Source organism: Uranotaenia lowii, chromosome 3 (genome assembly GCF_029784155.1).
Source record: "Uranotaenia lowii strain MFRU-FL chromosome 3, ASM2978415v1, whole genome shotgun sequence".
Lineage (NCBI taxonomy): Eukaryota > Metazoa > Arthropoda > Insecta > Diptera > Culicidae > Uranotaenia > Uranotaenia lowii.
In genome coordinates, this window is record NC_073693.1 from 100,541,538 (window position 1) to 100,556,658 (window position 15,121).

At 33.5% G+C, this 15,121-nt stretch overlaps 1 protein-coding gene across 6 annotated transcripts in view; it reads left to right on the top strand.

The window, feature by feature from the left end:
- The window catches only part of LOC129758758 (PDZ and LIM domain protein 3), a 180,198-nt gene that overhangs the window by 142,414 nt on the left and 22,663 nt on the right, over positions 1-15,121 (top strand). For 5 of the 6 annotated variants that reach the window (XM_055756366.1, XM_055756367.1, XM_055756371.1 and 2 more), the window contains exon 4: positions 10,474-10,620. The exons of the other annotated variant lie outside the window; for it this stretch is intronic. In XM_055756366.1, coding sequence (XP_055612341.1) covers positions 10,474-10,620 — 147 coding nt within the window. The remainder of the gene's footprint in view (positions 1-10,473; positions 10,621-15,121) is intronic. 6 annotated transcript variants of the gene reach the window in all.

Genomic DNA, 15,121 nt, shown 5'->3' on the forward strand with positions numbered 1-15,121 from the left:
AGTGAGATATAAAGTAATTATTTTATAAAATGACATAATCTTCAAAGGGGATGAAGAGGGCAAATCAGACCACTTCATAAGATCTTGTTATCTGTAAATGATTATCTCGTTTTATGAAATTGTAAAGACCTAAAATCTCATTTTGTTGAGTCATATAAAAAAAATGTTTTTTTTTGGGTAATCAAAGCCAAATAATCTTGCTTTACCCAATGTAGAAATGAGCTTTAATGCTTGCTGTGTACGAAATTTATTTAAATTGACCAGATATTTTATGATGTCTATTTTTCAATGAATTTTGAAAAAAATCTAGCTAAATTAAGCATCATTCATCCAATTTTAACTTTCATAGAAAGGGAATTGCAATTAAACTTATTTTGGTCTCACTGAAAGTATTTTGTTACCTCGTTTTGTTAGCCATTTTCAAGCGCAACAATGCTGATATTTTGATCTTATTCGACACCGAAAAATGGCATCGCTGTGCTCTCAAAATTCATTTAAGAAATTGTGGTAAAACGAGTCATCATTAAGGTTTCAGTAGAACCTTCACTTGGCATAATCGAGCTTTATTTGGGCGAAATAATACAAAATTTCACTTTCATGACATGCAGTAAAATTTGGTAGGGGAGAGTGGGGTAACGAGGCCCATAGGGAAACGTGGGCCACTTTCAATATATCAGATGTGTGCTGAGATGAAAAAAAATCTCAATCCGACTATCATCGCCGTCGCTTTCAGTAAGCATATTTTTCTAAATGTTGTTGACTTAAATACGCATCATATGCTTCTTTTATTTATCAAGCTTAAAAAAAATTAAAAACATAATTACATTATTTAACAAGCACCCGCTAATTGCATCGATGAGGAACCCAAAGTTCATAACAAAAATATGCTCATACGCTTAAGATCTTAGTCTAGTCATGTTCTTTCACGTGGAGAAGGAATTTTTGATGACATATCAATAAGTCACACAAACGGAACCAATTTTTTCCCTTTATTATAAAGACAACCAATTTGCGAATCGTAGCTTGTGGGGAATCGTGGGCCACATTTTGTGAGGAGCCTTTGGCCGCCTATATTTTTATGTTTTTATACACATTCAGAACTTCAAATACGTTTTTCCTTTCTGTAAAGTTTTTTCACAACTCTCTTTTGAATTTCTTCAACTGAAATTACTTTAAAATAACGAAATGAATTATGAAATTACAGTTTTGGGTCAACTCATAAACGGTGCATGTTATTCGGTCAATTTGGATTTAGTGACCCACAATTCCCCACCATTATTTCAAATCCAAAAATTATAGCATAGAAAAAAAGCCAGAACTTGGGGAGAGTAACTTATGAAAAATTAAAAAAAAAGACTTATGATACGTTTGAAATGCAAAAAACCCTACCATAATTTTTTTTTCATTGTATCTTTAATAATAAAGAAGTTATGGAGCATAGAAATAAAGTGGACCATGATTCCCCACTCTCCCATATAATTTTGGTATAATAAAAGTGTGCACTGTAAGAGATTTGGGAAAAAGCAAAATCACACATGCGTTTTGCCAACACTTGTATTCTGACTAAGGATACTAAAACAAAGTAACGCCACGTTGATCAGCTCATCTATTCGAGTTTTTTTACGAGCGATAAAATTTTAAGCGAGAACAGTTTTTTTTCGGAAATTTACGCTTCGTTGTTGTCTAATGTTGCAAAAATATCAGCCAAATCCAAGTTTTTGAATTCATATCTTTGGGAGTTGAGCTACAGTAATTCCAAGCCAAAATTCGGCTTTTCGAACTTTTTTCTTTCAAACTATGATATGTCAAATACGACAAAACACATTTTGCTGAATCACTAAGATTTATAAAAATAAAGCAAACATGTGTAAAGTTGTGTGTAAACTTGTATGGGAGGAATCATATTTTAAGCACGGTAAATTTCATAGTTTTCGCATAAAAAATCATATTTACCACAATCAATTTATTTACAAATTTGTATTGAAATCAAAACCGGAGATTAACGAATACCAACTTCAAAATATTAGTGATTCATTCATCCAATTTTCTGTTCGCATTGACCTTCAACGGATATTTATTGCATTATTTTCCCATGCATCGTAAAAATTCTACAGAACTCGAGGTTTTCTGTCCAGGATTTGAATTTTTTTTCCTCGAGTAATAATTGATCCCCATCCGGAGAATCTCTGAAAACTAGAGAACTGGAGTCACAAATTTATGATAGAAAATAGTTTTACAAGCGTAAGTTTATTATGTGCAGTAGCCAATTAATGTGGCAAGTTATTTCTCGACTTTTCAATAAGCATTCATGAATAAAGACGAATCAAAGGGATACGGCGTTTGATTTTTGTATAAATTAAAATATTTCAGTTCATTTGTGGAACATTTTTGACAAAAAATATTAAAGCTATGAGATAATCCTAGAATGTTCAAAACTTAGGAGAATATTGTTGGAATGTGTAAAAACTACAACCGAAAAAGTACGGAAAGAGCTGTTTTTAGTCCCTGTGGTAACGCAATTTTTGAAAAAAATATTTTTTTTTTAAATTTAATTCAACGTTTAAGATTTTTGTTAAACAAAAGTTGTTTGAAATCATAAAAGCTGTGAACTTTTCAGCGAAAAACAGTTGAACTTTAGAGGGCTAAAAGCATCGCATTATTTTAACACAAATATAGGTTGCTGGAATCTATGTATGCTTCAGTACTAAAGCCAAACCAAATCCACTTAGATTTTTGAAGTCAAGATACATCAATTAATGTCGCAGAGCTGATGGTAAATGATTTTCTTTAATTATTATTGAGTCGCCTCAAGGAGAGTTGTGTCACGTTTTCAAATTTGATCCTGTAGTCAAGCCAAATGGCTACAGAAAACTGACCAGTATTTCACACTGCATTACAAGTTGCGTCGAGATTCAAGTGGGCTTTATAAACTGAAGAATTTTCCAGATATACTAGAACCGATATACACCACTTAACGAGAAATCGGGAGACACGAATAGCGCTATCTGGCGACAGAAATGGAACTGTGAATTACACTGTGAATTTTTTCGGAGCTTTGATCAGAGATGCCAGGTGTCCTGATTCTTCAATTGACAATCGCAAAAAGTGTGGCGTAGCATATAGAAAAGGCGGGAGTAAAATGAGTGCTATTTGAATAAATATGAATTATTAACAGCGCATATTCTTACAATTCTTAAAACGTTGTCTAAACCCTTAAAGCATCGGCAGCGGTAAGTGACTGCTATCCCAGGTGTTAACCCCGGACACATTCTAGGTCCTTTTTTAGCTTTAGCAGTACATTTGCGCACCGGTAAGTGCTAAACTGGTTTCCATTTTAGCCACTGGTGACGCTCCGATAGGTGTTGTTGTTTTTTGATGCTATTTCTTTTTGTTAGCATCTGTCAAATCAGGAGCTGGTCGGTATTCAAATATTGCTCCTGGCTTGCTTTTCCAATACCGAGGAGCAAGTGTCAAAATTGAGTGTTATTATAGCTTTGACACCTGACCGCTGCTGATACTCTTAAACATCGTGATTGTAATATTCCTATCGATTTAGCGCAATGTTTAAAAAAAGAAAGAATGAAAAGGGAATGTTATTAGAATCATAAACTTCAAGGTCAAGAATTCGTAATAAATGACTAATTTATTATGACTTCATAAATAACTAAAAATACATTGATTTACGACATTCGCGATAAAATCTGCCTGCACAGATTTTAGACTTTTGCATTGCAAATTTCCGCCAACACTTAACGAGAAAGCAAACAAACTACATATTCTTAATCAAACATTTGCGCCTTTTAGTTTCTTTAAATTAAATTCCATAAATTTTATTTCATCTTTGTCTTTATTCCGAGTTTTAACAACGATCCGTTACCTAGAATATGTCATACAAAACGGCAAATCAAAATAAGCGGAAGCTTAATACAAATTTTAAAAGCTTAGCTAAGAGACGAAAATTAAATTTAGATAAAGTAATAAAAAAAAATTGAAATTCAAAAATGATTATTATTAATTTTTCCTAGTTATATTTAAACAGTTTTTGTGTTTTGGAATATCATTTGTTTTGCAATAGTAAAGAATAATAAAAACGTTTCATTTCAAAACCATTATACATGCCAATACCAATATAATTTCGTCACATTATATGGCGGGAACAGAATTTTTCCTTCTTGGTAATAACAAATGACATGATGCTTAATGTGCACACAGTTTTCGTATTAATTAAAAAAATGTGCTTAAATTTTGTTTTCCCCTTGATAATCGTTTCTGTGAAACTATTTCAGCTGTGATTTTTTATTTGTTTAGATTTTTGTTTTGCGTTCACGTGCACAAATAAATGATGGGAAAACATTAAGAAATATATCGCATTCCGATTATTCATTGCGAATCGAAAGAGTTTTTTTTATTTATTTCAGTACAATTGGTTTGAATTTAAAAGAATAAACAATTCTGTTGCATACATTTGTCTCAATTAATAAAAAAAAATCATTCTGTGCCCTTTCAAAATGTTAATCTGGAGTTGTCAAAATGCTGATCAGGGATGCCGTCCGAACATATTTTCATCACTTTTTTTGTTTAGTTTAGGAACACATAAAAAAATAAATTCCGCTCATTTAAGAAATGAATTCAAAATTCGCACTACCAGCCTTTACTTCTTTCATATTTTTCAGAAGATATCTCACAAGTCTCTCAGGCATGATTCCAAGTCCATAATCAGAAAACAAGGATATTAGTTGTTAGCTTTTGGTTTTTTTTTTTTTTGAGCACTGGCATTTCGGAAACGATTTGTTAGCATTGATTTTTTCAATCAATTCATTAATTATAAACATTGAAGAGATATTATTGTCATGTTATTGCTGGATAAAAGCTCGGTATAATGTCCTTTGACCTAAGATCTGGATTTGATAAATGATATAACAAACTTTATAGTTTGATAATGATAAACCAATTTGTTTGAAAATATTCAAATATTAACAAGAAAAATCTAGCATGAGACAATAACAATACCATCTTTAAATACGAATCGTTTAAAACCCCATTTTTTGCCAAATTGAAAAGCGACACCCGTCATCTAGTAAAGAGAAAATAACGATATTTCTACGTTAATTTCGTGATATTTTTTTCCTTAACTATTATTAGTAAGCAAAATTTTGATAAACAGTTAAGCAGTTGACCGATTGAATTCAAAATCTTTTTCTTAAAAAACACTTTATGCGCATCCAAATCTATATATTTTTTGAAACAATGAAGTTTGTTGGTTTACTAAAATTTTTATGGTGCAAGAATAGAAACAAACAATTTCATTTATTATAACTGGCATCCCTGATCAAGTCGAGTCGGAATACACGCTATTCACAAGTTAGACGAATTTCTCGAATTAATGCTTCCATTTTGTCCGCTAGAGGATGCTGATGGTGTCGCCTTCTCATTATATGAAGAAAATAAGTGTGGTGAATATTGTTTCAATTATATTTGAATTTTCCATCGGAAGATACCCTCTTCTTATCACGTAAACGACAATAACAGATGGCATGATGTATGATGTATGCTGTACGGAATATTTAACAAAAAGTGTAAAAAGAGGCTGAGGGTGAGTTGAATAACGTTGTTTAACGAAAGAATTACCGTCTACTTTGTCTACTTACAATATTTACTTAAGAATCCCGCGTCGATTCTCCGGGGCATAGGACCGTGATAAAAGACCTCAACTGAACAAAATTTAAAAGGTTAACTGAATAATACCTACACATAAATCAATCGCTGTCGATACCGTAGCAAAATTTGGAAACTTATCTTACCGTGCGAGACCCAATGCGCATTTAAGAAGTGATTGATATTCATTGTGCTGTATAAAATCCATTTTTGTGCGATTCTAAAACAAAAGCGCTCAAACGTATGTAGTGTGATTAACGTAATTCTAGGGAAAATTTTAACATTTGAATTTTTATCGCATAGTGACATGCAACGCGAATTTGGAAAAGCGTCGATGTACGAGTGGCCGGCCATGCACATATATGTATATTTCTTGTTCAGGGCGTCCCGCTAAACTGTACAAACAACCGAGAACTCTAATAAAATAATAAAACCTAATTAAAAAAAAAACCCATGTTTGTTTTTAATTTTTCCTGAGATCTGAAAACAACGGTAATTTGTATTCTCTCTGGCAATCACTTTGGTAATAGTGTAGGAAACAGAAAAGTGGAATTTTAAAATATTAGTTCATGATTTCCGGAGATAATAAGACCAAAGTTAAAAATGCGCGGCGATTGATAAAGCGCGGCCATTGGGTCTCGAACGATCTTTAGTTAGGGGTAGGTCCAAAATTGGTCCCGAGGGTGGTCCATGGTGGTCTAAAATACTGACCAGAGTATCAGTCGAATGAACGAAATTTTAGGAAATCAATACTAATGTTGTGACTTCGTTTTAGTGCATCTTCGTACCTGAAAATGAATTGATGGATTTTCAAAAAAAAATCTAAATTACAACTGATTTTGTAGGTAAATGATGAGAACATAAAACAAATCTATACTAAAATTGCTTAACCCATTTAACCTGTGATAATTTTCACATCAAATGATATTTAAATTTTGTTTTTCGATATAACTGCGGGTCAGCCAAGATTGACGGGTTGGAGTAGGCGTCGATTGAAAAGCGGCCACGATTTTTTTTATCCTTCCAGAAAAATGAAAAAGTGGAATAAGAATTTAATTGGAAATGTGGTCATTTCTTAACACTCATGGTTCCTTCAGCTGTTATTAGCCGTCGCTCAAGTTCCAAATAAGGTTCGCTGCGTAAAAAAAACTTTCCCGGAATGCTGATTCTTGTTCCGGAAACTGGATCCATCGGAACGTAAACCGATGATGAATGCATCCGTTTTCCAAGAGATCTTATTCAACTCTAGGATTGACACTTTTTTTGACTATTTCTTTTGACAATACCAATTGATATTGGCAATTGAGATTCAAGATTCTGGAACTCGATGTATTTAAAATTGAAATAAGAACTTGGATTTAAAAATGTGTCAACTAGTGGCAATAAGATTAATTTCCAATCCAGAACTAATTATCATCATGTAACGCTATTTATCATCATGATCAGCGTTTTGAACTGAAGAACACTATTTTAAAAGCTGGTTTGGTCAATATCATGCCTTTAAAATTGATCGCATTAAAGGGTTTTTTTTAAAAATTTATTATCTATGTTCATTCATCTTCGCTAAACTTGTTGCAAACCAGGATATGTTGTTAATATAGAGATCTCAAATAAAGAAAAAGTAAATCGTCAACTCGATATGCCACTTGAACTTTTTTGTTATTCAAATTAGGGCCTTGATGTATTCAACAAAGTTGTTTATCTGATCAAAATACATAGATTTGTCGAATATGTAAAAGTCACATTACATCACCCTCAGGAGTTACAGTCAAAAAATACCTAGAAAAAACAGTTTTTTGATTATGACACGTTGTAGATTGGATAAAATAGTTCGCTGTCTTCAAAACATAGTTGTAACAAGCCAAGATCTACAATTGCCGCATACATTATAATGATTTTAGAAGTTGCTGAAGCTCTAAAGATAGCAATTAGTGTATTTTATTGTCAATTTTGGAAGGCTCGTCCGTCAAAAAGTGCACATTTTCGCAACACCAGCATTTTTGTGATTATTCTTGGTGATAAGCAATACCATTTCCATTTAAAATTAGAGGGGAAATCGGTGGCAGAGTTTTGAAAGATTGAAAATACTCTTTTTTCTATAAAAATCTCCTATTTTACTTAAAGAAAAACGTTGAAAATATTTTATTTTCAATAAAAAACCTTCTAAGAGCTGTAGCTCCTAAGAGTGATGTAATATGACTTTTACACATTCGAAAAAATTTGTATTTTGATCAGATGAACAACTTTGTCGAACAGATCAAAGCCCTGATTTGAACAACAGAAAAGTTAGCTAATTTTCTCGCTATCGGTGAACCTCTCGGCAAAAGTTTTTCTACCAGAATATGCTCCATGTAAAACTGAACTATGTTGCTGAAGGCATCAAATGTCTATCTCTTCATCCCTGGGCGCTATTAATTTCGTAGAGCTAGATTCGTGTTTTGAACCACTGTGCATTGGCGATGTGAAACTTGTTCTACTGAGCCACACCAGCAATCATGAACTCGAAATGTAGTAATCTTTATCTAGGTCAGGCAAATAGAAATTCGCTGCAGCATTTTTTTACTTTTCGAGAGAAAAATGAGCACTTTTTGAAAATTTTGTTGATCGTTTATGATAAAAATTCGTGCCGGAACCAAACAAAATTGCTATTGTTTCATAGATGAGGCATGCTCAGTTTGGTGAAACTTGTAGACTTATCCAATGCAAAACTCACTCAAAGACTTAAAAAAAGTTGAGTGATCATTATAATGAAACAAAATTTGAAACCTGCTCACTGTCAGTGATTTAATTAGATCAATTTGACATTTGAGCGCTTTTTTGTTTTTTTCTGTTTTCTTTTTATTTATATTTAATTATTTTCTGTTTGTTTTTATTTATATTAAATTGAGGAAAAATTCAAAAATATCTTTGCATTCATAACTAAGAAATTGTATGAAATATTTCGGACTCCATGATTTCAAATGGATGTGGGTAGTCAAATAAGCTAAGCTAAGAAAGTGTTCGCTTGAATCCTGGGGCGGGATTATGGAACTCGAAACAATCGAGTTTCGTTCGATTCGACCAACTTTGGCATTACCGATCTCGATTCGAATGGAACATTTCGAGATGATCTACTACCCGATTTACTCGAAATCTAGTACGTGAAAATTTAGAACTCGAACGAGATTCGTAATACTGATGCTAATTCGATTCGAGTTCAACTCGAAACGGGTAACTCGAATCGAATAGGATTCATAATTCGACCCCTGATATGACGTGGATTTGTGTGACGAAATGTTTTTACCGTTCATTCAGCAAAACATGATTATTTTGAATAGCTGATAATTAACGTGGACATGTTGAAGTCAACAGAAAGGTGAAGTTACCTTCTTAGATGAATTATTTCTAATCAAATATTAATTTTTTTTAAACAATTTTTAATCCTCTACTGGATTCGAGCCCAGATATGATCTCTAAGCCTTTTTTTTTTATTTTATGGCCTAATTCAGTTACTGTAGAAACTTTTGAACTATTTTAATTCATCAAAAGTACAATAAGAAATTAGAAATGTAAAAAAAAATGTTTAAACTTAAAAAATATATCTCATTTCATATAACATTTCAACAATAATGGCTATCGCAAAAGAAATTATGTTTTTGGCATAAATTTCTTAATGAGAATTCAATGAAGGTATGTTCATTGCGATTTTTTTTATAATAACTCATGCAGTTGACAGTTTAAAATGTGAAATTTGCAATATTCCGGCAAAATATTTGGGATCATCCCGTCAAAAACATGAATATTTCGTTCGGTCATATATTTGCCATCTCATGGCATCTTTTGATCTCATTCGAAAGATCATGAGCTATTTAGAGGCTATAGCTTCACATATAAAATTGTACGGTGAAGGACTTAAACGTAAGATAAAACATCCGTCCCACTTCTTCAGAAGCGCAAGAAAACCAATTGGGCCAGAGGGAACGTCAAAAACTCCAAAAAACTAAGGACTAAGCTATGTATTCGCCTCCAAAAAATTTTGCCAGATTCTATTGCTTCCAAATGATCTCCAGAATTTATGGATGTTCCTAAATTCAGAAATCATGTCGCACTTATACTTCCATGCCGATTCGATTGGCTGGTCAGCTGCTTTCCATTTCGAACAAGACGCTTGAACACAACAACAATCAACCGGCAGCTATGGGTATAAATATTTTCATCATGCCCCGAATCTATTTTGGTAAAAACCTTCCGAAAATCCGGCGCGCGCATTTACCGATAATTTACATAAACCAAATGTGCGCGATTTTCAACAGGCAGCCGCATCCGTCCGCTTTTTTGTTGTTGTTATTCAATGTTTTCTCGAATTCTATGAATGGTGTATTCGAAAGAAGAAGAAAAATCGCACAACTTTCCCCGAATTCCTCCGTAATGTTCTTCTCTGTTTGCTGGCCATTGGCCGCTCTAGCCAAGAGTATCAAGTTGTGTATATTAAGGTTATTTTGGTCACTCATGATGGGTTTTCTTTTTCAACGAGTAGCATTAAATTTGCAAATCAGCGCCGAATGGCCAATTCCATGTAGGTTTTTCCAATACGATATCATCACAACACCATCTTGTAAAATAATAAAAAACAACAACCGTTCGTTATTAACTGACCACATTTATTTCACAGACCATTTATATTTTGGCAATCGAGAACAAACCGTGTGATTTACAACTTTTCTTGTGTTTTTTTTTGTGTTTTTTGTCTTTTTCTCTCTCTCTCTCTTTCCATTCTCAATCTGTGTATCCAACGCGCGTTGTGATCCTACCAACCTGAACCAACAAACCACATTCCAGCCATACCGAACCACACCGCTAGTCCTTCCCGGTGCCAAAGTGCCGAAAAAGGATGCTCTACCGACAGAGTCCTACCTCAGACACCACCCAAATCCAGCGATGCGCGCTGCACCACACGACATTATTGACACACTGATGAAACAGAAGGTAAAAACGGCAACCCGGCGAACGATCAGTTACAGTAGAATTCAGCGACAGCGGAGAGTAGTGGATGCTCTAAATATCTAACGACAGGCAGCAAAGACCGGACCTTTACGAGACCCAAACCACCTAAGAAACAAATTTGTTTCGAAACTTTCGAATTTAGATTAAAAACTCATGCAATGTCCCGAAGGCATTGGCCTTTGCCAAAATATCAAATTTATAATGCTACTTTGAAGCAACTTATTTATATTTATAGTTTTTTTTACCCAAAAATTTAAATAATTTTTAAAAGGTACCTGAAGGTATAATTTTATTCTACACTGGGCACTAGACTGAGTCGATTTGGGGTCATTTTTGAATTTCTCAAACCCTGGGGTCTTAAAAGCTTCGTTTTGGTTCAAAACTCATCCATGATTTTTTGCAGAATTTTTAAGTAACGTTTACATGAGTAAATTTGAACTTTTAGGTTTGTATGGGAAAATTGAATATTTTGTACTGAAAAATCAATATCATTTTTGTTTCTTCTGTGGAACCGAGCCTGCTAATGGTTTTTGTGCCAATTTATAAATTTCTTACAGAAAATTTTCCGCTGAACAACTTTGTCGAATATCATAACTTCGTAACTTTTTAGACAAAAAAGTTATTAGCTGTTTAACAGGTGTATAATTCGTTGGAGCGAAACCACAAAAATCAATCTATTGACATGTACAGTATGACCACTGACCATACTGACTGGACACTCGATTTCGTTTTCTGGATATTTTTTCCAACAGTACGCAATGTCGATTCCAGAGTGCGCATCGATCGATTTGAAGAAATGCTATCCCAGTAAGGAAACGCCACCCAACTTTAAAAATAAAACACGCAATTTCTACGATAAAATCGGACTAAACAGGACCATTTTTTATACAGGGCATTTTTTGTCAAATTTTTCAGGTTTGCCACCTGCCGTCGGTATTGCGAACCTACAAAATCTGACAACAAAAAATTAGACAGAAAGTGGTTGAATTTTTGTTCTAAGTGTCATGTCCCAAGTAACACAGATCAAGCTAACTAGCATTTCGAAGTTTTATTATGGTTTATTATGGCTTTTTTGTGCAGCTCGTTTTATGACGGTTTAATTATGGTCATACAAAATGCTCAAATTCTTGAATCGACCATCTGTTTTCAGATAGTTTTGAAAACGCTCATAAATCTTCCATACTGTTTAAGTTATTTAGAAAGAGTTAGGAATGCTATGTTTAAACTATAATAAAACACAAACTTAGAAGTTTGCTCAAAGCTTTCTTTTGCATGTTCTATAATAGAACTCAGTGCCTGATTATTAAACCGCCATAAAACTTAGTGACAGTTCTCGATCAAGATGTCAAAACAGGACACGCTCAGTATAGAAAGCACATATTTGAATTGGAATTCCCATTTTTACACATTATTGATAAGTTCTGTGTGTTGATTTTGAGTTGAAATAATAAAAAATTATAAAAATCTATGAAAACTTTGAATTTCCGGAAGTGGAATGAATAACTCTACAACATGAGTATTGAGTGAAAGGGTTCAAATAGGAGGAACAAAATTTGTTGCTTGACGCAATCGTTAATACAAAATGGCGGCTCCTGCTGTTATTTTCAAAGCTGTAAATTACTGAAAATATCATGAAACATTCTTAATATTGTTATTAGGTGAAAGTAATAAACGAGTAGAAGTCGAATTTTGGTGTCCGTCGCCATCTTAAATTCCAAGATGGCGGCTATCACTCAACTTGAAAATACTGTAAATGACTGAAAATCACCTCACCCCTACAATATGGGTACTAGTTGAAAGTGATGAACCAGTAAAAGTCGAATTTCGTTATTTGACGCCATCCAAATTCAAGATGGCGGTTTCCGCTCAAATTTAAAATGTTGTAAATGACTTTAAATCATATGAAACCCCAACAATTTTGGTATTGGGTGAAAGGGCTAATCGAGTAGTAGTCGATTTTCTCTTTTCGCTTTACTCTGAAATGCTGTAAGTGACTGAAAATCGCATTAAACAACCACAATACAGACCCCGATCGTTTTTGGCAACATTCGATTTTGGCAACATCCGATTTTGACACATGCGCCTAAATCGAACAAGTAACAGAAACAACATTACCTTATAGTTTTCGATAGAATAGGACCAATACAATTTAGACATAATAGCATGATAGACATTATATAATGACATAAATAGCAAATATGGCTCAAAAATAAACAAAAACTATCAACAAAACACGAAAAGTGCTAAATGCATCAAAAATTGATAAAAAATGTAGTACTATGTAAAAACAAAGTTGGGAAAAAAATCGTTTGATTTTGACAACAACCTTTCACCCAATGCCCATATTGTGGGAGTTCCATGCGATTTTCAGTGATTTACAACATTTAAAAGTTCAGTGAAAGCCGCCATCTTGGATTTCGAGATGCACCTGATAGCGAAATTCAACTTCTTCTAGCCCTTTCACCCAATACCAATATTATAGGCCTTTCATTCGATTTTCAGTGACTAACAGCATTTCAAAGTTCAGCGGAAACCGTCATCTTGGATTTTAGGATGGCGTCGAAAAGAAAAAAATCGACTTCTTCTAGTAGAGCCCTTTTACCCAATACCCGTATAGTGACCCGATCAGGAGGGAAAAACAAAATTATATCAAAATGAAATATTTTGATACTTATTTTTTTCTATCTAAATGAGTCATAATTCAGTACTCGTAGGATGTTAAAATATCTCAAATTATATCAAAAAATCTATACGATCATAGCTAAATTATATCAGTTTTTATATGCTCCTATCAAGATTATATCTCGTTCAGATAGCATAGTTTGATATTGGACAGAACAAATTATATCAAAATTATAACTTATCAAGATTTAAGTGCTTCGAGAAAATTTTCTAGTGGAAGGTCAATAAACCACATTATTTGATAAAACCATGTCCCATTTTTGGTTTCCCAAAAATTTGATTCAATTTTATGAATCGATTGAGCGAAACTCGTTAATGTAAGGTTTGAGCCGTTGACTTCGATGTCCGTGTTTCAGAAAAAGTTGTACGTATATCAAAATAAGATATAATCATTTTATTTTAGGACAATCCGAAAAAAATCTTGATCATTGAATATGAGCTCAACAACATTCAAGTTTGTCAATCAGAACAAGATATAATTCAGATTGGAGAAACTTTAAATCGAAAATTTAGAGTACTTAATTATAACTGAATCAGATGCAAATATCTTGGTGAGATACGTTTGAGTTATTATTTTGATATGCTCTCCTGATCGGGGATGGTTTAATGCGACTTTTTGTTATTTTACAGCATTTAAAGTTGAGCGGATGCCGCCTTCTGGATTTCAAGATGGCCTCTGATAGCGAAATTCGACTTTTACTCGTTTAGCCCTTTCACCCAATACCCATTTTGTTGGGGTTTCAAGCGATTACAAGTCATTTACAACATTTTAAAGTTTATCGGAAGTCGCCATCTTGGATTTCAAGATGGCGTCAGACAACGAAATTTGACTTCAACTCATGATTTATTCCACGGGTCATTCACAACCAATCCCTTTTCATTAAAAAAGTCTGTCCTCATTTGCTGTATTAATGATTAACAGTTCAGAAATGAGGAACTCATCTTAAGCGTGTAATTGGTTGGCTTGCGAGAGAAACGTCAAATCGTAGCTTTTTTTGGGGTAATCATTAAACCATAATAAAACTATGAATTGACTCACGCCATGTTGGTTGCAAAATCGAAGGGCACAAAATGACGCCATGTTGATGGATTCACAATGCAAGCATTGGAAAATATTTTTCAGGCCCATTTTCCATAAATTCCAGCATGATTGACCACCAGATTTGACGAGGCGCATTTATTTTAAGATACTATTTCATACACATTTTACCTAAAATCTTGACCGGCAGTAGAAAAGATGCTCATTCTATGATTAAAACATTGATTTTTTGGCTATTTATTTAACCAGATCATATCTGAATAATGCAATCATCATTCATCAACCATTATGGTTGCTGGAAAAACAAAAAAAAAACTCCGAGAACTCAAAGAATCGAAAAAAACAAAAATTTCTAACATGTTTAATAATAGCTTTTTAAAAGCTTTGGTGACCAACATTGATGACCAACAATGATATGTCATGATGACGTTTCTAGCCTTCAAATAGCCTAATTTTGGCTTTATTAGAGTCCAGGTGATGTTATAGAATGCGCTTTAGCTTTTTATGAAGATTAATGCTATAGTCCAAAAAAAATTTTGCTGACCATAATAAAGCCAAAATTGTTACTTGGGGTCAGTGTGGTCAGTGGTATGATCTTTAACAAAATAAGGGAAAATCTGTAATCAAGGTTAAAAAAAACACCCATGTTGATGTTAACATGATTTAAATACCGTTTTATTCATTCAGGTATGTGGATAACCAAGAACGAATCGAGAACATACCTTCCATACATAAGCCTCTGATATTGATGTCCGCGCCTCA